The sequence below is a fragment of the Neltuma alba genome, unplaced genomic scaffold, assembly GCF_004799145.2.
Source record: "Neltuma alba isolate B1F8T4 unplaced genomic scaffold, ASM479914v2 tig00013876_pilon, whole genome shotgun sequence".
NCBI lineage: Eukaryota > Viridiplantae > Streptophyta > Magnoliopsida > Fabales > Fabaceae > Neltuma > Neltuma alba.
Genome location: NW_021637944.1, coordinates 52,753 through 78,963, shown reverse-complemented (window position 1 = coordinate 78,963; position 26,211 = coordinate 52,753). Strand labels below are relative to the sequence as shown.

The window sequence follows — 26,211 nt, the reverse complement described above, 5'->3', positions numbered from 1 at the left end:
CTATACTAAGGTTACAAAGGAATAAAGAACATCATAATAGCATTAACAATAAGAAACTCCTCTCCCAAGTCATTCATTAGGGAGGTTATGTAGTTTATGACACTTGAAGGTAAGGAATCCTATGAGAATTCTAAGGGTTAGGGTTATGGACATCCACTCATGCATATTCATAACACTCTTGATGTACTTCCTTCCATTCTTTTTTTTTTTTAATGTTTCACTTTATATTTAATGTTTCACTTTATTTAAAATATTTTTTTATGATTTCTATAAATTTTTTAAAATTTAATTACTTATTAATTTCATTTCTTCATATTAAATTATTTTAAATTCATTGCATTATGTAAAATCATTTTTTTTAATCATATTTTCATTATTTATTAAAATCATACCCATTTTGATAATTTTACAATCAAACTTACTTTTACTCAATCATAATCCAAACAACCTTTTATCAATCTTACTTTTACAAACTAACATTTTAAAACTCCAATCCAAACACAATTCAACTTATCCAATTTAACTTTTATCCAATCTTACTTTTCTAAAAGTTAGATTGGAATAAGCTACTTTTTTCAACCGTCAATCCAAACGGACCCTATATACTATAATATAATTTCTCATTTATCTATATACCTTTTAAATTACTTTGCACACCACTAATTTCTGTTTCTTAATATATTTTCATTAAAAAATTGGGATAAAACAGTGGCTCATTCCAGGTCGGCCATGTTTGGAGGGCCGCCAATTCATAACCCAAGCCCGTTTCCCAGCACAGCTTGCCCGTGTTCGCCAAGCATATTATTATTATTAATTTTTTTGGAAATGCTTTTGGAAAAAATAATCAACAAAATGCTTGCTCTGCACGCCTCACATTTATTAAAAATCTGAGGCGAACGGTATCAGTATCACCACATCGCAGTCAAATATTCAAATACCCTAGCCTCCTCCTTCACCGCTTGCTCCCGCAACCGCTCTTCCCTTCCCCTGTTTCACGGCTCCGGTGATCTCTTCCTCGCTGCTGCCGTTTTCTGTTCTCCCGTGCTTGATCCTCCACGTTGCTCTCGGTATATTTTTTCGCGTTTATGCATATTGATTGTTCTCCTCCCTCATTTAGATGATCATTGGAAGTTGGAATTTCTTGTGGCCTGATTGAAAGTTGAAACTGAAGTGCCCATATTTGGTTCTTGCTTAATCCCAATTAAACGTTTTCGGCGTCAAAGTCCTGGGAGGCAATCTTTTTCTTTATTTGCGCTGTGTCAAATGTCATGCCCACGGTTCTTGGAATGTTATCTTGTAACCACGAGGCTTGTTGAGCTTTACTATAAGAAACCTGAAATTACGGAAACGGAAATGTTTCATGAAAATTTCAGAAAGAAATAGATATTATTATCATCAGCCATGGTAGGAGTTGTTGAAGGTGATCTTACATGCATGAATACTGGAATTGCTAAAGGTTAGGCAAAGTTTTTTGAGCGCATCAACATTGGAATTGGTAATAGAAGGGCTGGGCGAAGTGTTTAAATCGTAAAACTTATGAAATTCTTTGAATAATTGTATTTCCACGGGAGCTATCATTTTGCACCCCCTTTAATTCTACCGCTTGTCTAATGAGACCAACCCTGATAGCATAATCGCATAACCCATGCTCACTTGTTTACATCGAACAAGTATGCTTGGCTTGTAGACACTTTGCTTTGTAATGCATATTGGTATCCATATCAATGATCGTTTCTGTTCCTTGTTCTGTTGAACAGAATTTCAGCTCATTGTCTTCAAGTGTTTTACCTGGGTTAGAAGGTTTCTATCCTCTCAAACATGGCTACTAGTAAGTGAGATGTATAAGCTTTGTTCCGTTGTTAATATACATTATGCGTGATTACAAAGGATCCTTCTGTCCTGTGTATGTGTGTGTCCCCGGCTGTAGGAGTGTACGCATTTGTCCTCCTTCCAAATAATATAATGAATGCTGCTATGTATTTTCTGCAGGACTTATGTTTGAGAACTCTTGTGAAGTTGGAGTGTTCTCTAAACTTACCAATGCCTATTGTTTGGTTGCCATCGGAGGTTCTGAAAGCTTCTACAGGTTTTCATGACTCTCTCTCTCTCTCTCTCTCTCTCTCTCCTCTCTCTCTCTCTCTCTCTCTCTCTCTCTCTGTGTCGTTGGTGATCCATGAGACTGGATTTCAATATTGATTCAAATTTATTATTAGCTATTTGCAGTTTGTTAAGTTTATGGGCAATTGCAGATCAAGTAAAGAATCAGACCCACATTTCCTATAGTTTAAAATTTGCACCAAAAAACTGGTGTAAAGTTTGCCAGAACTGATTCCAACTCCCCTTGTTGAGTTTCATTTCCAAACACTTAAATGTCTTCCTTAAAGTATTTATGATTTTAAACTAGAGAGGGCTGTTAAGTAGGTTTTCTGAACATGGCTATTTGGTCAATCCTATATGCTCACAAGTTAATTTGGATACAGTGTCTTTGAGTCTGAATTATCAGGTGTTATCCCAGTGGTGAAGACTTCCATTGCCGGCACTCGCATAGTTGGCCGCCTTTGTGCTGGTAAAGTTTCTCTTTTCTGTCTTCTATTTTCTTGTTTTCTTAATTTGTATTAGTTTTCGCTATGGATACCCCCTGGGCAGTTAACACTTAACAGATGGCCTTGCTCTATTTCTCTCTCACAAATGCTTTTCTCTTAAATATCAGCTTCTGAGACGAATTACCATCTTATTTGACCTGATTAGCTTAGTTTCTTTTGTTGGGTTGCAGGAAACAAGAATGGGCTTCTCTTGCCACACAATACCACAGACCAAGGTGATTCCACTTATATGTATTATTGGCCTTTTATGCTCTCTCTAGCCCCCTCTCTCTCTGTTTTTTTCTTCTTTTTTTTTTTGGTCCCCCGGGGGGGGGATGTCCTCCAAACATTGTCAGAGAAATTATCTGTATTCAATATCTTGCTGCAACACGTGATATTTACTTTAATTGACTCCGGTTCACTTGAGTTATCTCATTTAATGATTGATGAATTTGTCATATTTAATATGTTTAACTTCTGTGTATTATCTGTAGGTTGTTGGCTGTCTTATGCAATAGTTACTCATTCTGATAGTTGGTTTATCTGGCACTCTCTGGGTGCTCATCCAGTTATCATATTTTAGTTTGATATTTTATTGAGTGTTAAAATGACTCTAAAAGCTGTTGTTTATCTGCAACCATCCAGGATCTTCAATTGTCTTGGTCAAACATGATTCAACGAACTTTATCAGTGTTGGGTTTGATGAGCTTATTTATGTCTGTCAATTATGATACTCTGTGCCGTTGCTATGTAGGAATTTATGGCTTATAAATTACTAGTATTTTTGGTTGTATGACAGTCTAATGTTTCTTAATCACCTTCAAAGTCCATGCTTACTATGCTGACTTATGATGTTATTGTTACGGCTACTGCAAAAGAACTTCAACATCTAAGAAACAGTCTACCAGATCAAGTTGTTGTTCAGCGTGTAGAAGAAAGATTATCTGCTCTTGGAAATTGTATAGCGTGTAATGACCATGTGGCACTCGCGCACACTGATCTTGATAGGGTATTTCCTTATTTGTTTATCTATTATATGTTTTGTGTCCTTTACTTTCTTGTTTTATATTGGAAATTGTTCCGGAGGGATGCTCATACCTTAACTCAATGTTTCTTTTTTCCTCTTCCTTGAGCAAAATTTTTCTCATATTTTGCAATTATCAAGCATGTAGGCCCAAAATTAAAGTTGACACCGTGCTTTCTTGCGTGTCTATCTGAATCTTATCACATCTTTTATTGACAACTCCCATAAATTGTAAATAATTTATTGAAAAGCACGCACATAATTATGTTTGAGGAGTTTGTTTTATTTATACAAAGGCTTCCCAACCAAAGCTGTTCTTTTAATGCATGACCAGCTTTTATTTAGTCTTGCTGTAATTTAATTTGTGATTTGAGAATATTTTAATGTTTTATTAAGGGAGACCATTATGCTAATAGAATTGGAATCGTCATCTCTGTTGATAGTCTTTATCACTTGTTAAAAACGCAACACCATCGTTCCATCTGGACATCAATTTGCGAACCTCTTTGTTCAGGAAACTGAGGAGCTGATTGCAGACGTGCTGGGAGTAGAAGTTTTCAGGCAGACCATTGCCGGAAATATTCTTGTCGGAAGTTACTGCGCCTTTTCCAACAGAGGTGGTCTGGTAAGGAGAATCAAAGATTCTTTCTAAATTGTTTGAACATCATCTTTAGTCTGACCCTAAATTTGGTGCAGGTTCACCCGCACACTTCGATTGAAGACTTGGATGAGCTCTCCACACTTCTTCAGGTTCCTTTGGTTGCTGGGACTGTGAATCGCGGTAGTGAGGTCATAGCTGCTGGCATGACTGTTAATGATTGGACTGCCTTTTGTGGATCAGACACAACGGCAACAGAACTCTCAGTGGTTGAGAGTGTTTTCAAGCTTAGGGAAGCTCAGCCTAGTGCTATTGTGGACGAGATGAGGAGATCGCTTATTGATACCTACGTTTAAGTTTGTAGTTCTAGTTAATGACCATAGCGCACTGATATTAAATGTGTTCTAATTGTTCTGATAAAAAATTATGTTTCGTTTTCGTGTTCTTTTTCTTCTTGTTTTTGACTTGATTGTAAGCTTTGGTACTGGTTTATGATTCCGTGTGTCAATCAAGAATTTTTCATGTTTATTTTAATCTTGGCTTCGTGGATGTACCAATTTATGGCCGACATCTTGTGTGTGGTTTCCTTTGAGGGCAAATACAAGCTTATTTATTGATGCTTATACCTTAAAAGTCCATGCTTCCAACGGTGTCACAACTCAAAACATTGGACGTGTTACTCTGTTTTCGGTATCATTGAATCAGTTCTGGAATTAATTTGAGGAACCGGCGAAGTACTTAAATTTTAAAAGACAAGTCATAAACTGAATTTAGAGTTTCCTCCTGGAATATCTTCCAGAAAAAAAAAATTGAAGTAAATGTGTTTATTAAATTCTTCTGTCGAAGAATGTGATGTAAATAAACATCTTAATTCAACTGCAAAACACAACAACTAATTTTTGAAAATTTTTATATTAATTCAAAAAGAAATATGTTGATGTGAATGTTTAACTAACACTCCTCTAGTATTAATGTAAAACTCATTTTGTAGTGTAATTTATATTAAAAAATAAATTCTATCCAGAGGGGTATAAAATAATTTTTTAAAAAAATTATCCAAATGCACTGTAGGAAAAAAGGACTCCTATATTTGTGGTCAACTTTGATCAAGGTATGTGCTGGTGATTTGGTCACGATACTTTCAGACAACATGTTGCTAGTGGCAATAAAATTAACAGATTTTGATGCCTGAAGATGACCACAACTTTACAAATTGATTGTCGATGACAACTTTAAAGAATGATTCCTAAACAAAAAAAAAAAACAAACAAATTGAGCAGAACTCAGAAGAAATCATCTAAACTCTGAATAGTCTATCAGCTTCACAAAGTGGGTTTTGTTTTTGAATGAGTTGACGACCAATCTGCTTATAATCCACCGTGCATGAATGTTCTTCTGGATATCTATGTTTCCCACAAAACAAGTCTCCGCATCGGCACCGAAATCCACCTGTTACTCCGACCTTTCTGTTGCAACTCTTGCACCTCTTTTTCTCTTGAAACTCATCAGATGATTCCGAAGCAGAAACCCCAAAATTCATGAAGCCGATCGACGAGGACTCTTCATTCTTGTGTTCATCAGATGAAGAAGACGATACGGCGAGATTTGTCATTGATTCACTGATCGTTTTATTGAGCTTGACGATATGATCTTTGTAACACTTGGAGCACAAGTTGTGATTCTCGGGAGAGCCGAAGAAGCCACAGCCATTAGCGCAGAGTTGTGGATCCATGGATGATGATTCCCAGAAATTACTGTTTTCTTCTGATCAGACAGCGTTTCCGAGCTGCGAGTGTTCAGAGATTTTGAAAGACGAGTGTGTTGGGAATTTTATGAGGCGTGGGGGGTTTATTTATAGTGCCTGGCTTGCACTTAATGCATAATTTAATCTCAAATAATGATAAATAAATATATCTTAGTCAAAAAGATTATCTCATCAGATTTTCTAAAAAGGATTGGGTATTTCAAATCATGATTTAAATTTAAATTGATTTTCTTTTTATAAAATTTAAATTGGAAATTAAAATTGATCCACACACACACACACACCAGGTTTATTTAACAAATTATAACATGAATCCTACCCGAAAGTTCTCATTTTGGAGAGAAAAGGCCACTTCTTTTTCTGAATAATTTATCTGTATATTATTGATTGATTATATATGATATAATTTTGACATTAAATACTTAGTCTGAGATTTTGCTCCCGCTGAACTTTATTAATTTATTGAACTCTATTTTTCTTATTATTGAATATTTTACCTATAGCCTTTCTTTTTTCTCTCAAGCCCCTTATCAAGTCGTCTTCTTTTTTATTTCCAACATTTTCAGTTTGCATTTTTCACCGCTTGCTTGGGTTTTTTATATATATTGTTTTTGGAAATCATAGGGAAAACAGTACAACATCTTTTGATAAATTAATAAAAAAATCATATTTCTTACAAATGGACAATAATAAATTTTCTATCTTAAACGGATGATAATACCCCTTTAAAATATTTTAGTAATAAAAATTTTTCTTCACCCTTTTGGAAACAATTATCATATCATTATATATTAAGTAAAAATATAATATTTTTGCAAATCACTAATCACGTAATTTCTTTTTCTTTGAGTAACTTATGATTAAATAGAATTGAACTTGAGTTTTAGATTTAAAATTATATATTTAATTGGGAAAATTAATCTCTTAGTCTTTATGGTTTTCATTCATTTGTAACACAATCCTTATACTTTAACTCGGTGTAATTTAGTCCTTAAAGTTTGACTCACTGTAACTCAGTCCCTATACTTTTAACCATTTTATAATTTAGTCCTTCTTTTTACAATTCTTTGTTTGGACTTTGGGTAGTATAAAAATCCACACCAATAAAAATGAATTATCCTGCTTGTGTGACTTGATATTAATATATGAATCGTCCTACATGTTTGGATAATAACAAAAGAGGATGATTGATATTTGAAATAATTAACGTAGATTGGATATTTGATATTATAAAGGAATTGTAATAAAAAGTCCAAACACAGACGCGGACACGCATCCAAATAATAGATTTGGCACAAATATAAATCCAAATCACCACTCATCCAATCTCCTTTGCTTTTTCAGTCCAAAAAAAAAATCTCCTTTGCTTTTTTGGTTGTTTTTTCCGACTTATAGAAAACAGTTTTAAAAAAAATGTTTTTTCCAACAGGACCTTCACTCCTGGTTCTTACGCTCGGATCTTGGGCTAAAATCGGACTAATTAGTACGTAATAATTAAATAAAATTAGATACGAGTACATATTTAATGATATAAATAGAAAGAATTAAATAGGAAATCATTACATAGATTGAAAATAGGGAAATTAACAAAAGAAGAAGCCAAAAATTACTAATTCCCAAATCAGGTTTAATAACAATATTTTTTTAATGTTAATAATACTGAATTTGTAAATCACATTCGTTATTTAATATTTAGTAATTTTTAACCTTTCTTTTGTGATTTTTTCTTGGAAATAACTTATTCCAATTTATTGGAAAGTTGATAAGTTCACGTGTGACAACATACGTGACAACACTCAGGCAAAAAAAAAAAAAAAAAAAGACAACATACGTGGCAACACAATGAAATCATTAAAAATAACTCATTAACAAGTCAATAACCAACATGATAACTAACAACTCAACACAACACCAGCGAGCACGACTTCGGGTGTGTTTGACAAGCATCCCAAACCATGGTTTGGAAAAATGATAGCCAAACACTCTTAAAAAAATCAAAACCATGGTTTGAGTTTAAAACCATGGTTTTGGGAAAAGCAGAAATTTTTTACTTTTGGAGAAAAAAGGGAGAGTGTGAGAGCCTATAGGATATGTATCTTGTTGTTTTTTTATAAACATATTTAATCTTATATCTTATAAATATATATACATATTAATTATTTATTAATTATATTATCTTATATATTATTAATATATGTTAATAAAAAATATATTATTAACAATTTTATTCCTTCAAATTAAAATATATCATAAAATATATTTTTTCTATAATTATCATATTAATTTATGCCAATTTGTATATATAAAAAGTATTTCTAATAACAACTATCCAAACACTCATACTTCTCAAAATCACTTTTTCACAAAATCTATTCTTTCCAAAATCTATTTTTTTCAGAATCTATTCTCCAGAAGCTATTCTGCAAACCATGGTTTGATTTCATCCAAACACACCTTTATCAGGCATGAGCTTTCTAATTAAAGGAACATGTTCTATAGCTATCAGCATCTTCTACGGGAAACGATCATTAATATACCATTCAATTATACTTCTAGAGCATTCATCCTTAGCCTCTTTTTTTTGGTAGGTATAGGTATCTTCTTATCGAAGACAATCTTATTTAAAACATTATTGGGTACTAGAGCTAGAAAAACAGGATGAGCCTATAAGATTGGCCTGTTTAGGCCTGGAAATTATGAGGGTTGGGATCAGAATTTTTCTCTTGAGATTGAAAACTGGCTTAAAATAAATGGCCTTATAGGTCCAAGGGCCTAAACGGACCGGTCCTGCAAGGCCCAGGGCCAGCCCATTTAGGCTCTTATATAATTTTTTTTGTTTTCTAATTTTTTATATAATGCTAATATTATTGATTTTTTTACATTGTTAATGATATATCAAATATTTATTAATTATTATTCATTTGGAATTAAATTTCATAAAATGGTTTGATTTATTTGGTTTTAGAAAATAATTTGTTCAATTAAATTAAAAAAAAGGTTAGTTTGGACTTTAATAACAAGTTAATTTATATTATATGCATTGATATTTTTAAACTATATATATATATATATGATAACAGAATATTTTTATATTTATATAACTTGTGATTCTATAATTTGAATTAGAAATTTTTGAGTTTCAACAATAACCCTAAAATAAAATAATAGATAAGCTGCACAATTTTAAAGTAAAATTTTCATGAAAGAGCAAAACTTGATATTTTTACTATTAAAGAAGAATAAACTCAAAGAAAAGCAATTGATGATAGTGATGATGAAATTTCAAAAAATTAGTGATAGTATTTGTCTATTGTATATTTGCACTCTTAATAAAACTTTTGGATGTTATTGTTTTGTTGATGGATATTTTAGATGTTATTAGATGTTGGTGGATGCTTAGATATAATGATATTTTACGTTTGTAACTTAATTTTATTCATATTTATGCTTTTTTATTAGTAATTTTATTACTTTATTTTTATTTTTTTCATAAAACAAAAAATATCAAAAATTGCAATTTTGCTTAAATGGGCCAAAAGCTAGCAGGTTGACCCTAAGCCTGTCAGTTTAAGGGTAGGCCTAGCAAAATGGGACATTTCTGAAATTCTTGCCTTGTAGGATTGGCCCGACCCATATTCCCAGTACTATCGAATACTATATGCAGGTATCTCTCCTAGTAAAAATTTACATCTTGATTTATTATATCATGAGAAACTAACTCTTTCTGTTAGATCCAACTTGATTGGTAGCATTCACCTTTAGCCTTAGGGCCTGTTTGGATGCTCTAAAACCGTGGTTTCAGAAGCACTTTTTCGCAAAACGAGGTAACCTCCTCCACATATTTACTTCGTAATCCGTAAAAGCACTTCTGAAACCATGGTTTGGTTTTTATCCAAACACTCCCTTATATTTGCTTTGTTAATGCATTATTCCCTCAGACCCTCGCCCCAATAAAACACTTGTGGGATTTTTGCAAACCCATTTTTGTTAACTGCCCAATAACGACTAAAATCCGGCCCAAAACGGTCCAGTCGCATAAACGGCCCAATACTAAAAAGAATGAGCCGGTACCTACACCAGCCCATGGTCCGACCATTGGGATCAAAATCATTATAAAATACATAACACAAAATCAGGTTCTTCACTTAAACTTATCAGTTACTACCTCCGGGGCCAACAGAGGTTGGGTTTAATAGAAGGGACAAGTCTTTTACAAGTCATAATGGGGTGAATTAATATTAGAATAATCATTGGAGAAAGATATCCACATTTAGTACTAACAGTGCCTCTAATAAGATTGTCAATAAGGTGAATTTGATATTTATGACCAGCTGTAATATAATATCCTTGTTTTGTTGTTGAATGATGATATTTCTTCCATTCTAGTTTTGTATTACTTAGCAGATCTTATATTTTAGATTAAATTTTACACATACCCCACCTTAACTTTTATAAATCGTGTTACTTAAAAGTCATAAACAAAATAAATTACTCAAATTCTATTAAAAAAATTGGGCATATTGATAGCAAAATATTCGGTTACAGTACTGTGAATGATAGATTTACATCCAAGTGAGAAATAAAGGAATAACTAATTATATAGAATCCTCGTGATCATCTGGAATAAATGTATATTATACTCAAGATTTCAATTTGATTAGTTTCACTGAATCATTATGGAACTTAATACTAGTTCATGAACGCTAATAATAATAAAAAAAAAAACTAGTTCATGAACATCTATTCATTCTACATTCTTTATATTCATGTGGTGGCTTAAAAGTTTTGCTCTAACTAGAAAGCGTCACCCAGTTTTTCAAATTATAGCAGTCCAAGAATTCAAAAATTAAAAAAAATAAGCGTATTAAAAATTAGTAGGTGCTCGCACCATACATATACAGTTCCCACCTAATTGTGTGACACCAATTTTGATTAACACTGACAATGTGAATTCATCTGATTTTTGCTACTATAATTGACTGCTAAAAAATACTATATATGGTCTATGTTATTTAAAAATAAGAAAAAGCCATCCAATATATACAAATTAATCTTGTGGTCCAAACGATATAGAGTTATAAATCAATATTAATGCCCAAAGATTGGCAAGTGTGATGTCTTATAAAGCCCTTAAAAGTGAGAGTGGCTATATACACAAAGGACAAAATAAGAACAAAAACCCAATACAGGGAAAGGAATAATCTTCCAGAAAATTGCCTGCCTTTAATTTTTTGCCGAAAACGGAGGAAACATAGGGAGTGAGACAAAAAATTGATTATAAAGAATCAAAGCAAAGAGAAGTTAAGGAGGAGGAGGAGGAGGAGGAGAAGGAATAGGAATGGAATGGAAGAAGTATTATCTAGATGCAATTCTGGGGCCCTTAGGGTTTGTAATTACAATTACTTATTATGTTTGGTTATGGCATAAGGTTCGAACACAGCCTCTCACCACAACCTTAGGAATCAACTCTCATATCCGACGCTCCTGGGTTTCTTTTATCCTGAAGGTAATCATCATAGTTATCTCTGTCTGTAATTTAAAACAACTTAGCTAATTATAAATAAGTTCGAATAATATTTTGCACATATATATTGCTGCTTATTCACACTGATTGATAAAAAATCCTTTTAAAAGTAAACTTCTCTCTTACTTGCTAATCGAATAATTAAGTACGGGCTGATATCTTTGTTAATAGTTATATTCTGATTGAATTTTGATTTTGATTTCTATGATTTCAAATCGTTGGTGTTTCATCCCTATAGTTACCTAAGAATTTGGTTTGAATCTAGTGGTCTTGTGCTTTTAATGAGTTTTAGTTTGGGTTCGTATATTTAAACTCAAATTAAGTTCTCATAAAGCTATAAGAATTAAAACTAATAATTTGAAACTACAGAGAGCAAGATCAAAATTCGATCAAATTTTCTTTATGAATATAGTAATTAAATGATGTTGTTGATGTGTGTGCATAGGATTTAGAAAAGAAGAACGTTGCGGCAGCTCAGTCGCTTCGGAATCAATTAATCGGATGCACTCTTATGGCCACAACCTCCATCCTCTTAGCTGCAGGGCTAGCGGCAGTGATAAGCAGCACTTACAGCGCAAAGAAGGCCCTAAACGACGGCGTCTTTGGAGCCGAGTACAACGAATTCGTGGTGTCTCTCAAGTACGTAACCATTCTCACCATCTTCATCTTCTCCTTCTTCTGTCACTCTCTCTCCATCAGGCTGCTCAACCAAGTGGGCATCCTCATATGCGCTCCGCGAGACGACGTCGTTGTGGCCTCCATATTGACTCCAAACTACTTGACCGACCTCTTGGAGAAGGGCACGATGCTGACCACAGTGGGCAATAGGCTTTTTTATTCGGCTCTGCCTCTTTTGCTTTGGATCTTCGGACCTCTCCTCGTCCTCCTCTGCAACATTGCTATTTTGCCTGTGCTTTACAACTTTGACTTTGTTGGCGGTAACAATAATGACAGGAAAGTGACGAAGGTGGAGACGAGCAGTGACAGAGGAGATGATGAGTTAATTGTGTGATCTTTTTTCATTCAGTGCAGTTGGAGATATGCATGGAGCCTGTAGGCATGATATATAGGGAGTTGGATTCTCTCCACTGCCTTCCATCCTCTTCCCCTCCACTATCTTTTTTTTCTCTTCACAACCATTGGATCAAAATTCCAATAGTTCAGATTTAACATCTTATAAAAATAATATCATTAAAAAATAAATAAATAAATAAATAAATTTAAACTGTTAAAATCTGGTCTGAACAGTTTATAATTGTAATAAAAAAATTAAAAAAATTTGCTTTATAATAACAGTCTGTAGTTATGAACTGTTCATATTAGATTTTAACAGTTTAAATTTATTTATCTATTTTTTATCATAATATTTATTTTTATAAAATGTTATAACATATTAAATCTGGACCATTGGAGCTTTGATCCAATGGTTGTGAAGAGAAAAGGAGGGTAGTGGAGGGGAAGAGTAGTGGAGAGAATCCAATTCCGATATGTAGTGGGTCTCAACAATCAAAATGGAACTCATCACCAGGCCTATATATATGTGTATGTATTTATGTGTCTACTTTGATTGCGTGGATCGTACTCTCTCTTGTACTAAGTATATGAGCTAATTCAAGGGTTTGATATGGTTTTAAATATAAAACATCAATACATTTTATCTTCTAAATTTATAAATTTCTTTCCAAACTATTTTGGTGGATCTATTTTGATTTTGGTCTTTCAAATTTCAAAATCGGGGTTTCAATCTTTAAAGTCTACTTTGTCTTAAAAATTTTGGTCCTTAGGGGTGCAACAATATGAAAAATCTATTGAAACGTTTGAAATGTAAGATCTTGTGTGGATAAGAGTTGGAGGGGGAAGAAGAAAAGAACAAGTCCCAAAATGCAATTGTCCCCTTTTCGTTTGAAAAGTGTTGCATCTTGACATTAAATTTTAAAAACTAAAATCACGAGTTTGAAATTTGATAGACAAAATCAAAATGAGCTCAAATTTTAGGGACAAAAATTATATTAATCCAACTATTTATATGAATTCTACATGTTAAAAGGCAGAACTAGGAATGCAGGCTGGCCCGACCTTGCAAGGCTAGCAGGCTTAAAAGGACCGGCCCTATAAGACCAAAATTTTAAAAATATTCTAATTTATTAAGCCTAACCCTTAAGCAGATAGGCTCAGGGCTGGCCCACGGGCTTTCAGCCCGTTTTAAAAAATAATGTTATTTGTCATATTTCTCATATATGTTTTATCAAAAATTGAAAATAAATCAATAAAATTATTGGTAAAATGCATAAATATGAATAAAATTAAGTCACAAATATAAAAGATCATCATATCCAAGTTTCCATCAACATACAAAAACATATAAAATAGCCATAAGTCATAATAAGTCAATAATATTAACATCCTAAAGTTTCATTAAAAGTAGACAAACACTTTCACTGAAAAAACGTATTTGAAACCTCATCATCATTATCATCAATTGCAATGACATTTGACTATGCTTTACTAGTAATAGGCTCTTCTTCACTTCTAAAAATATCAATAATATCTTCTCAATATTATTTAACTATTCTGGAGTCTAATATGACTTCTATTCACATGTATAGTTATTCTGGAGTCTAATAGGTCTTTTTCTGTCTTTTTGAATTGAATTTTTTGCTCACTAGTAAGTTTATTTAAAAATATCAATGTTAAGTTTGTTTTAGAGGTTTTAACTTGGCAACCACTGGGGATTGATTCTATGTTGTCTACTTATTATTTTTCTTAGTCCTTAATTGTGAAAATCACTTTGATGCACAATCTCATGAGAAGTCTAAGATATTTTAGCACTTCGGATTGATCTATAGTATGCTTTTAATGAGGTAACTATGTCATTCTCTTTTTTGTTTTTGTTCATGATGGTCTTTTTTAGTTTTATCTAGTTGTTTGTCTAACTCTATTTAAATATAGAGTAAAAATTTTGATCTAGTCACCGTAAAAAAAGTGTTAATTTATTTATTAAAATTTTATAACATATATACAAATTGGTACTATTTGTTGGTTCCATCATTAAAATTTTTGTTTTAATATGGAGAATATATTTTGTTTATTTTAATATATATATCTGTTGGTCCAATAAATACAAATTTTAAATTTGATTTAGGATATGGAGAATATATTTTATTTATTTTAATATCATTAGAGACTAAGGTGTGAGCTAAGAGTGAGTAAAAGATTGAAAGTGAGAGGAAGAGTGTGTAAAATATTAGTAACTCAGGTTAGGGTAAAAATATATATATAAATTAAGAAAAATTATTATTGGCGGACTCAAACAGGCTGGCCTGTTTATTTTTTGGCCCTACAAGGTTAGCCTTTTTAAGTCCGAGTTCTCTATGAAGACTTTAAATTACAAGTTCAGCTCTCAACTTAAACAGGTTTAAACAGACTCACCCAATAGGCTCCACCTGTTTTCTCAGCCCTATTAAACTTTTTCATCGCATGTGGTTGCAACGCAATTGATTAAAAGAGAACAACATATATTAACTATCTATGGCTCCTACATTGGGAACCGCAGAGATTCTTTGAATTAGTGTGTGTACATGTGTAATTAGCGTGCGTTGGCCAAAAAAAAAAAGTAATTGGTGTGCGGATGGCTCAAGAATTGTGAGGTGTGACCTAATTATTAAATTGATTTTGATCCTAAATATAATATCTATTTCTTATATTTATCAATTTTTTTTTCTAAATTACCTCTATAGATACTCTCTCAACCATAATCAAGTAGAAGAAGGAGAGAGAATATTAAGGAAAATGATTATGATATTTCAAAAAAAACATATCATATTTTTTATAATTAACTAACTTACCTAACTTTCTTAATCTAATCAAAATAGTTAAATAGGTCTTATATTAATGATGGAAGGAGTAGAGTATATTGGTATTAGTGTCTTATTGTAGTAAGCGCAGTACAAAATGAAAAAGACTTCGGAGAATATTTTTCTTAATTTGAAAAATATTTTCCAAACGTACCACAGAAAAAGAAAACCCTTCTTAACAGAATTTGAGAGATGACCAACAGAGACTCTAGAAATAGATTGTTGATGACAACTTCAAAGATTAATTAATTAAAAAAGAAGTATGTTGATTACAGATATTAATCAATCAGAAGAATAATGAAAAATAGTCTCCAAATCTACTACATATACAGGGAGGAGAAGAAGGAAAAAAAAAATCCTCTTAATACTAAAGATGAGCACAACTTCAAAGATTGATTCCTAACAAGAACTATTTAATTGATGAAATCATCTAAACTTTTGATAGTTTATCAGCACTACAAAGCGGGTTTTGTTTTCTGATGAGTCGACGTCCCCTTCGCTTATAATCCGCAGCGCATGAATGTTCTTGTGGATATCTATGTTTCCCACAAAACAAGTCTCCACATCGGCACCTGAATCCTGTTAGCCCGACCTTTTTATTGCAACTCTTGCATCTCTTTTTCTCTTGAGATTCATCAGGTGGTTTAGAAACGGCGGCCGCAAAGTTCATGCCGGTCGACGAGGACTCATCATTCTTGTGTTCATCAGATGAAGAAGCAGATGGAGAAGAAGACGATATGGTGAGGTTTCTAATTGATTCACTGATTATCATGTTTTGATTGATCTTGGAAATATGATCCTTGTAACACTTGGAGCACATGTTATGATTCGCGTAAGAGCCGAAGAAGCCACAGCCATTAACGCAGAGTTCTGGATCCATATGACGACGACGACGATGATTCCCAGAAATTATTGTTCTGATCTGATCTGATCAGAGAGCGTTTCAGAAGGAGTGAGAGTTGTAAGAGATTTGAAAGGAAGAGATTTGAGAGGTGTGGCCTGTGGGGGGTTCTATTTATAGGGCTAGCTTGCGCCAAACTCTTGGTTAGATCTCAAACAATGATAAGTATATTTTATCCAAAAAGATTACGATAAATTAGTAATATTTTTTCAAACAGGATTTCATGGATATTGTAAATCATAAATTAAATTTAAATTGAAGTTTGAAATTGATCTATATATTGAACTAATTACAATATCAATCTTATCCCAAATTCTCATTTTGAAGAGAAGAGGCCACTTCTTTTTCGAATAATTTAGCTACTTATTATTATATTGAATGATAATATGTGTGTGTATAAAATCCCAAACTCTTATCAAGTCGTCTTCTTTTTTTCCTTCAATTTTTTCAGCGTCATTTTTTTCGCTGCTTATTATTATTTATTTTTTATTGCTTATTGAAATAATATAACGAAAACACTTCAAAATATTTTGATAAATTAATAAAAAAAAACTAGCATATTTATTTCAAATTGAAAATAATAAATTTTATATTTTAAATGGATGATAATGCCTCTTTCAAAGTATTTCTTTTATTATTTATCGAATTATAGTACGTGAATATTAAACATATATAATATTATGCCCTGATAGAATACGCTGATATGTTTCATTAATTTTTTAATTACTGTCCAACGTTTGAGGCTTTAGATGTGATGCACGCTACTTAATGGAGTTCTCCAAGTTTAAAATCTCGTATTTAAAATGTCACATTTAAAATTCATACGTTTAAAATCTTTTATTAGGAGGGTAAAAAAAAACCCACACCTTATTATTTATTTTTTTGATTATGCACACCTTATTATTTATGTGTCATGTCCACGCTTTTGGATAATGCTGGAGATGATGATTGAGATTTGAAATAATTAGGATAGATTAGGTATTTAAAATTGCAAAGAAATTGTAATTAAAATTTTTTTCTTGAATTTGTATTGAATTCAAATTCAAAAAGTTTACACTCATCGGGTCCTTAATATAAGATCTAATTAGAGAATTGATATTAGTCATATATATATATAAGACTTATTTTATATGCTTATCAATTGTCCAAATTAGCCATATTGATATTTTCTCAATAATAATCAAGTAGGAAATAAAAGGAGAGAATTAAGAAAGATGTTCAATATGTTTTAGAAAAAAAATTTCATTTTTTAACTGACATTCTTAATTTACAGATCAGTTGATTAGATCTTAGATTAAGTATCGGAGGAACATATTCAAATTTGGTTCAGGTTCTCGTCCAAGTTTAAACCCATATTCTCACGAATTCAATCATGACAGTCATTTTGCTTTAGTTGTTTTTTGTGACTTATCCAAAATATTATCAATACAAAATCGGATTCTTCACTGAAGCTTATGAATTATAATATCCATTTTTTTTGGTTAATGCGGATGTTTCTTCCATTCTATAGTGTTGCATTCCCTTAATAGTACATTCCATATTAAAATTTAAAAAGACGACACACATCTTAAATTTTATAAATCGTGTCACTTAAAAAGTCAAACAATATAATTTACCCAAATTCTATAAAGAAAAATTTGGGCATAATGATAGCAAAATATTCAGTATGACACAAAACAATAAATTTCCATTTGTCGCCATTACAATGTGAATCATAGATTTGCTTGGAAAGTTTTATCCCACGTCTTAGTTATCTGGCCAGGTCCCAGAAAGAAAGAAGGGAATATAAAATTTGGATTAAATGTACCTTCTGTGTATATGCTCAACACTTCAATTTAATTAGTTCAACGAATCATTATGAAACTCAATATTAGTTCATGAACATTATCTATTCTATATTCTATTCATGCATTGAGGGGCTTATAAAGTTTTTACTTTAACTATACAGCGTCACCCAGGTTTTATAGTTATGCAAAGCTACTGTCTAAGAATTCAAAAAATTAAAGAAAAAATAGCATATTAAAAAGCTTGGCACATTAATGCCCAAAGCTTGGCAAGCGCGGTGTCTTTTACACCCTTTAAAAGTGGGGATGGATATGCAAGGACAAAATAAGAATCAAAACCCAATTCAGGGAATAATCTTCCAGAAAAATTTTGTCCCTTCTTTCTGGCACTATAAATTCATACCAAGTGCTGAGTCCCAAAACTGATGAAACATAATTCTTAAAGAATCAAAGCAAAAGAAGTTAAGAAGAAGGAATGGGGTGGAAGAAGTATTATCTGGATGAGATTCTGGTGCCTGTAGGATTTGTAATTACAATTACTTATTATGTTTGGCTATGGCATAAGGTTCGAACACAACCTTCGACCACCACATTTGGAATCAATTCTCGTATCCGACGGATCTGGGTTCCTTCCATCTTGAAGGTAATCACAATCATCTCTTTATTCCGTAGTTTGAAACCACTTAGTTAATTATAAGTCCAAATAATATATTACTTATATATATATATATATATATTGCAGCTTTCTTCGGCATTTATATATATTGCTGCTTATTCATACTGATTGCCATTTTTTTTCCCTAATTCTAGTTCTTCTCAAAGGTTTTTTTTTTTTTAGAAAATTCCAGAAAAGGTCCTTCGAATATAGGAAATTCCAGATTGAGTCTTGGAATTTTAAAAATGACAGAAAGGGTCAGTGACCCAATGTGTCATTTGGCAAATCAAGAGGAATTGATAACTTTGCCATCATTTGTATTCATTCACTACAATGATTTAAGGAATCACTATAAGGGTTTAGGCATTACCTAGATTCATGCAGCGAATAACTACTCACTTTTTCATATTCAGGTGTCTTGTTATTAACTACAACTAATTTTGTAATCACTAGAACAATATAAGCATTAACTAGATTCATGTAGAGAATAACTACTCACTTTTTCATAGTCAGGTACCTTATTATTAACTACAACTAATCTTGTAATCATTAGAACAGTGTAAGCGTTAACTAGATTTGTGTAGAGAATAACTACTCACTTTTACTTAGTCAGGGGCAAAATTGTCAATTTGTCTTAATTTCACAAATGACAGATTGGGTCACTGACCCTTTCTGTCATTTTCAAAATTCTAAGACCCAATTTGGGATTTCATATATTCCAAGGACCTTTTCTGGAATTTTCTCTTTTTTTTTGCGTGCCTAATTATTCTTAAAGGTTTGAGTAAATGACGTATTGTAGCAATCGTATGCTAATTTCTAGGCTACTATTATCTGTCAGAATAATTAATTACTACCTCTGATTCTTAATATAATTTGAACTACAAATTAATTTTATATCAAGGAGTGGAGGTTGTATTAGCTTGATGTGTGAAACAAAGATTGAGTTCTTGTAGGCGCCCGAGTAAAAATGTGCCCAAAACAATGATTGGAGCTTCAATAGTGTCACCGATTTTAATTAAATTAATATAATATAATTAAAGAAAAGAATCTATGTAAATTAGTTAACTTATTGGCAATTATTTTTTAACAAAAATCAAACTTGTGTTTTTATAAATATAAATGAATAATTTTGGTAATGATGCGTGAGCAGGATTTAGATAAGAAGAACGTGTTGGCAGTTCTGTGCCTTCGGAATCTGATGATGGGGTGCGCTCTTATGGCCACTACCTCCATCGTCCTATCTGCAGGTCTAGCGACCGTGATAAGCAGCATTTACAGCGTCAAGAAGCCTCTAAACGACGCCGTCTACGGAGGCGATTACAGCGAGTTCTTGGTGTCCCTTAAGTACGTAACTATCCTCGCCTTCTTCATATTCTGCTTCTTCTGCCACTGTCTCTCCCTCAGATCCTTCAGCCAACTGAGCACCCTCATATGCACTCCGCCGCCGGCAGGAGACGACGTCGTTGCGGCCTCCGTGGTGACCCCACAATACTTGACTCAACTGTTGGAGAAGGGCACTGTGCTGAACACAGTGGGCAATAGGCTTTTCTATTCGGCTTTGCCTCTCTTGCTTTGGATCTTCGGACCTGTCTTCGTTTTACTCTGCAATATCGCTATTTTGGCTGTGCTTTACCACTTGGACTTTGTTGGTGGCAGCTATGATGGGAAAGTGAAGCTCCGCATCGACCATCTGTGACAAAAGAGATGACTTTGGATGACCTCTTAGCAAGAATTATAACGAAATTCCAAAGAAAAAAATAATTATTAATAAATTCTAATAGCAGGTGAATAGTTGCTATTTATTATTATGAAATTAAACTTATTATTGTAGACTGGTCTGTTGACGTCATAAGAACTTTTTAATAATTATGTTTCTTACTTAGAACTTCATAGCAATTTCCCCACCTTTTAACCAAAACTCAAGATGAAACATCAAACTATTCATAGTTTATGAAGCGCATGATTTATAGTAGTATATTATATATATACATACTACTTCCGGTTCTAAATATAAAATTTAGTTTATAATTCAATTTACACTATTCACCAAACTAAATCTAAATCTAGATTTCATATTTAGAACTAGAGGTAGTGTGTGTGTATTATCCAGGTTGCCTGAATCATTCATTAGCGCATAGCAAAGTGATGAAATGAGCCAAGGACACTAATCACCAAACTAAAATTAATATCTATCTAACTTAGTTCGTTCCTCTATATCTCTTATATGCATTCATCAGTACTTGTGTAATTGGAGGAAAAGAATCTCTTCGGTTTACTTACCGTTCACTTCCCTCCACTTCTTTATTCCCTTCCCTGAAAGTAGTGTGGGTATGGGTCAAGATTGACACATAGACCAGTGAGGATGTTAGTGTTTTAGCAGTAGAAGCTATAGACAAGCACAGGCAGAATGGATAATTTTGAGTTTGTGGAGAGATTATTACTGATTAGTGATATATCGATATATACATTAATAGCTAAATAAATGCATTCTTTATAACTTTGGGTTGTGATCTGTGGTGTTAGTGCCTTACTGGCATAAATATTAGAACATTTGCCCCGCGACACTAAGGGGATATATATTCAGGATTATTTTTTGGTACACAATTCTATTTGAGATAATGTTAAACACTAAATATGGACATCTCTCTTGAGGGGAATTTCAACTATAATTGATTACGTTACGAGGGATTAACCCCTTCTAGCTACTAGACTAAAACCCTATTGGTATTTTCATGACTTTAATAATGAAACAGATTATTACAATGCATACTTGGTGCTTTTTTTTTAAATAAAAAAATGACTACACAACGTTTATTATTATTTTGGGATTGCTTGTCAGTGTCACACAGTTAAAATGTTACTTGTAACATTTGCATAAGATTAGTTTATTTTATAAGTATAAAAAAGATGTTATTAACATTTAATTCCTAGATTTTGTGTAGCATGTTGTTGTCACTACAAAAAACAGCTAATTAACGATGGAAAAAAATTCCGCCGCTAATTTCTGACGGAATTTGCGACGAAAACAAATTCTGTTGCTAATTTCTGACGTAATTGTGACAAAAATTCAGTTGCTAATTTTTTTTGACTGATTAGCGACGGAATCTTTTCTGTCAAAAATTTTCGTCACTAATTCTATCCCGTCGCTAATCCGTCACTAATTTTAAATATTGTTATTTTAAATTATAATCTTACAAAAATTTATATAGTATCGATTAAGAATTTAATGATTTAAAAACATTTTTAATTATAAAATAAATTGATATATTTGTGGAGTTGGTGTTAATGAAGATATCGTCATCATTCATGTCATCATTATGTATACACTGAAAATAGAAAGACAATTTCTTAGAAAACTTGTTTATATTTTGTTAAAATAAATTCCTCTTGATTATTAATAATAATTAAAAAAATATAATAAGAATATTAATAACTTTCTTATACAAACTAATATAAGAAAGAAATAATTTTATCATATGTAAAATATATTGAAATATATAATATATGATAGAAATTCAAAACCAAAAAATGAATTTATATGAATGCAAACTAATATTGAAGTGAATTTTGAATTTCAATCATTAAACAATAAAATTTAATAATAATATAATTAATACCCATGATATAGATTGATTTTGGTCTTCAATACAAAAACAAATGGTACATACAAAGAATTTTAAGAAAATAAATTACATAGGATATATATACAAGTAGGAAAATATTGTTTATCATAATCTATTCAAATTATTTAATCTTTTATATAGAATAATTTATTAGATTTTATTATAGTAGTTATTTTTTGAATAACAAGATTTTTTTGACTAATTGTAAATGATTTTCTTCAAATATATAAAATACATATAGATGATATAATATAATGTAATATAATACATATACAATTAAATTGTATATCTTATCAATGTTAATTAAAAAATAAATTTTAAAAATATTTATAAAAAATTATTTATGATTTAAAATTCAAAATTAGTGTCATTAGAAATTAAAATTATATTTAAAATATTTTTTAAAAAAATAAAACATTATAAAACAAATAGTAAAACAAATACTTAAAAATTATTTTTTCATTAAAATAGTTATGATTAAAATTATCATATAATATATTTTTAGTTTTTAATAATATATATGTATATATAATTGTTGTGTAGAATAATATTATATATATTTAATTTTACATAATAAGTTAACAGGTTTATTGCAGTTCAACTGGTAAAACCGCACGTGCGCACAAAGGAGGTCCTGGTTCAAGCCATGGAGAAGTCACTTTGAGTAGGAAATTATATGGTGGCGACACGTGGCATGCGGATGTGAGGTGGGCAGCACACGTGGAGGTGGTCCCCAGTGATGACGTGGCAATTGGTAGAGGTGCCACGTGACATTTTTAAAATTTTTTTTTAAAAAAATCGGGTTAGCGACGGAATCTTTTCGTCGCTAATTTGCAACAGAATTTTCCGTCGCTAATCTGTCGCTAATTTCATCGCTAAATAAGAAATTCCGTCGCTAAAAACATGTTTTTTGTAGTGTGTGATCATAAAAGCATGTTTTTTTATAGTGTGTGATCATACTTAATTATCTAGATTCTTTAATTATATTTAGTAGTTAATTTTTTTGCTTGTGAATGAGTAGCTATTTTCTTAATTTACTTATTCAATTATTCATGTGATTAAATTTTGACATTTGATAATTGATATTGAATATACTTTCAAGTTTTATATTAAGAAGTAATAAGATAGAAGCAATTGAGTTTAAAATAATTATCAAAATCTCCTTCAACACCTATTTCATCATGATTGAATTATTTAGGGCATGAGATATAAGTGGAAATCTCTTTTATTATTAATAACGACTTCTTGATTAAACAATTGAATAGATTTTGTTTTCATGGCCTTGAAAACAAAAATATGCAATCCCCATGAATAAGTTAGTGTTTCATAGAGTTAAATAATGTAGGTGTGTCATCTAAAATAATTTATGATGAACGAAAGTTATTTTATCAATCATATAAGATAACAAAATAATGTAACTACTAAGAAGGTTTTTATACAAGTAAGGTTGTGGTTCAAATATATTAACACAATATTTATTTAAATGGTGCAATGCTCGCTGGCTGATGACTCTAAACAATGTTTTTTTTAGTTATTTACATTTTACGTGCACATTCCACTGGCAAATGCAAATGGATTTTTTATCGATTTGGGCCCAATGTCGGGGAAAATGTGGGCCCAATAGAATGCTGGGCTATAGACCATATGATAATGCCTGGAGTTTCTTTTTGTTGATGATTTTGATTTGATCAAGGGTAATTGTTTTCAAGACTTAGAACGCAAAGAGGTTTGACATCTCCTAACAAGTTCACTTTTTGAGATTTGAACATGTATTTTCTTTCTTGTTGAGTTTTTTTTAATACTAAGTCAAAATATATTATCCAAAATGATGAAAAGTGACATAACAAACCTCCTCAAAAAAGACCAAGACTACAACCCATTTGAGGAAAGGAGGATGCATAAGAGCCAAAGTAGACAAAGCATCCAAGATACAACCCATCTTCATCAGGAACCAAAAACCAAAACGTACAAAATAAAGCACACTAACAGAAGAAAAGAGAAACAGAGCAAACGAGCAAACCTTAACTTGGAACCATTCTTCTGTGTCTATATTTCAACTGAGAATGCATTTTGTCCTGCAACTTAGAAGCATCAATATGCCTATTATTATTTCAGACTTGTGAAAATAGAAAATGATTCTTGCAATACTGAAAGTGATTAGGGGCACGCGATGGAAGTTTCAATTGGAAACTGATGAAGAAGAAACCACCAAGCAAAACCAACAGACTCCACACACGACACTTGCTGAAAAACCAAAACAAAACAATAAGCAGAAGAAGAACGAACTCTGCAGAACGCCTTTCAGATAGAAGATGTAACGATGATCTAAAGAGCTAGCTAGGATCATCCAAAGTTAATTCAGTATGTTTGATACGTCATATAACTTCCTTATTTTAGGCATAATATTAAGTCAATTCCTGATATAAGAGATAATTAAAAGATGGGTTTAGTTAAACATATAAGATTTCAATTCATTCTATTATCTCCTATATTTATTATGTTTTCTTAAATTAACTTGCATGATTTATAAACTTATGTATAATACAATATTATATAAAGATATTTTAGAGAGATTAAATCATATTTATTCAAATTAACACATTTATTTTATTTTCTCAATCTATCTAAATTAATTAAATAGCCTTTATATTAGGAATTAGGGTGAGTGTTATGTCTTTTTTTTTGGGGGGGCTAAGTATGGGTATCTTCTCATTGGAAACAATTTTGTTGGAAACACTATTGAGTATTAAATGCGAGCACATCTCCCACATTTAATGTTAGTACAAATGGAATAAATAACAATAATATCCTATATGCCAACAAGAATTAGTTCAGTAAGAAATTGTCTCATAACTACAATGTTGTAAATTTGAATCCCACTACAGATATTATGACATTATTGATGGATAAGTTGTAAATATTTCTATAAATACTCTTCAAGCTAAAAGATATAATTTGACCATAGTGAGTCCCTGATCCCAGCTCACCTAACTTCTATTAAAAAAAACGATAATATCCTATCTTATTCTTTCTGTATATATAAGTACAATACATTTTACCCAACATAAAAAAAATGACACACTACTAGTCATCGAAATATCCACGAATACTTGCAGGATAACAAGTCACTCTGGCTGTTAGCACCAGCTCTATTTCTTATTTAAAAAAAATGGAAGTATGTATCCCTTACTTTTTAAAATACATAAGCCCCCCAATTTTGGAGCTTGTATCCATTTTATGTGTTTCAATATTAATAAATTATAATTGAATTTAAATAATATTATTATTAAGAAATAATCCATGCGAAATGCATATTAACTTAGTCATGCTTGTCAATCTAGTGCAAAAATCATATATGAGCCCTAAAGTTATTTATTTATTTATTTTTGTTATAAATTTATTTATTTTGTAAAAATATTAACTCAAGATGTGGCACATAAATCAAAATTCAAATTTCTGCTAGAAGAGTCAAACAGAATTGCCTCAAATTAGAATATATTTGTGCCTATAAAAAGGAAATACTACTACCACCTCAAGATTACAAAAGCAAAGTTGTGATTCCCCACTCAAAATTGAAGAGCAAAAAGAGGTGTTACTTATGTCAAAAATCAATAAAATATCGGTAAGCTCTTCTTGATATAGGAAAAATTGGAATAAATTCCTATTTGAAAAGTTAATTGTAGAGTGGGACCTGAACTTTTGAGGTCTTTTTAGAGAATTAAAAAGGGAAATAACATTACCACAATACCCTTAATGAAATACAATTGGGATCAAGCATATGCAATTAAAGATCAAGGATATACAATTAGGATCAGTGATATACAATTAGGTCTTATATATATCTATGCATACGCAATATGCAATCAGGAACAAACATATACAACTGGAGATTAATGATATG

General features: G+C 31.6%; 5 protein-coding genes across 5 annotated transcripts; 3 read left to right on the top strand and 2 right to left on the bottom strand.

The window, feature by feature from the left end:
- Positions 1-916: 916 nt before the first annotated feature.
- LOC114739303 (eukaryotic translation initiation factor 6-2) lies at positions 917-4,772 on the top strand. The gene is made up of 8 exons (XM_028927354.1): positions 917-1,067; positions 1,758-1,828; positions 1,990-2,086; positions 2,481-2,566; positions 2,774-2,818; positions 3,461-3,591; positions 4,121-4,231; positions 4,303-4,772. Exons 2-8 carry the CDS (start codon positions 1,819-1,821, stop codon positions 4,558-4,560), a joined length of 738 nt encoding a protein of 245 aa, XP_028783187.1. The 5' UTR covers positions 917-1,067; positions 1,758-1,818; the 3' UTR covers positions 4,561-4,772.
- A 729-nt stretch (positions 4,773-5,501) lies between these two features.
- LOC114739312 (zinc finger A20 and AN1 domain-containing stress-associated protein 12-like) lies at positions 5,502-5,936 on the bottom strand. The gene has a single exon (XM_028927364.1). It carries the CDS (start codon positions 5,934-5,936, stop codon positions 5,502-5,504), a length of 435 nt encoding a protein of 144 aa, XP_028783197.1.
- A 5,371-nt stretch (positions 5,937-11,307) lies between these two features.
- LOC114739311 (uncharacterized) lies at positions 11,308-12,505 on the top strand. Its single transcript, XM_028927363.1, has 2 exons — positions 11,308-11,475; positions 11,939-12,505. The coding sequence occupies exons 1-2, from the start codon at positions 11,308-11,310 to the stop codon at positions 12,503-12,505; spliced, it is 735 nt and encodes a 244-aa protein (XP_028783196.1).
- A 3,272-nt stretch (positions 12,506-15,777) lies between these two features.
- LOC114739309 (zinc finger A20 and AN1 domain-containing stress-associated protein 9-like) lies at positions 15,778-16,227 on the bottom strand. The gene has a single exon (XM_028927362.1). The coding sequence runs from the start codon at positions 16,225-16,227 to the stop codon at positions 15,778-15,780; it is 450 nt and encodes a 149-aa protein (XP_028783195.1).
- Positions 16,228-18,507: 2,280 nt separating this feature from the next.
- On the top strand, positions 18,508-20,383 carry LOC114739308 (uncharacterized). Its single transcript, XM_028927361.1, has 2 exons — positions 18,508-18,675; positions 19,838-20,383. Exons 1-2 carry the CDS (start codon positions 18,508-18,510, stop codon positions 20,381-20,383), a joined length of 714 nt encoding a protein of 237 aa, XP_028783194.1.
- Positions 20,384-26,211: the final 5,828 nt, after the last annotated feature.

Bases quoted from the DNA above. Each gene is read 5' to 3' on its own strand.
- LOC114739308 (XM_028927361.1), top strand. From the start codon at position 18,508: ATGGGGTGGAAGAAGTATTATCTGGATGAGATTCTGGTGCCTGTAGGA. The intron at 18,676-19,837 runs GTAATCACAATC...ATGCGTGAGCAG, and splicing joins GGGTTCCTTCCATCTTGAAG to GATTTAGATAAGAAGAACGT.
- LOC114739312 (XM_028927364.1), bottom strand. From the start codon at position 5,936: ATGGATCCACAACTCTGCGCTAATGGCTGTGGCTTCTTCGGCTCTCCC.
- LOC114739309 (XM_028927362.1), bottom strand. From the start codon at position 16,227: ATGGATCCAGAACTCTGCGTTAATGGCTGTGGCTTCTTCGGCTCTTAC.
- LOC114739311 (XM_028927363.1), top strand. From the start codon at position 11,308: ATGGAATGGAAGAAGTATTATCTAGATGCAATTCTGGGGCCCTTAGGG. The intron at 11,476-11,938 runs GTAATCATCATA...GTGTGTGCATAG, and splicing joins GGGTTTCTTTTATCCTGAAG to GATTTAGAAAAGAAGAACGT.
- LOC114739303 (XM_028927354.1), top strand. The intron at 2,567-2,773 runs GTAAAGTTTCTC...GTTGGGTTGCAG, and splicing joins AGTTGGCCGCCTTTGTGCTG to GAAACAAGAATGGGCTTCTC. The intron at 3,592-4,120 runs GTATTTCCTTAT...CTCTTTGTTCAG, and splicing joins CGCACACTGATCTTGATAGG to GAAACTGAGGAGCTGATTGC.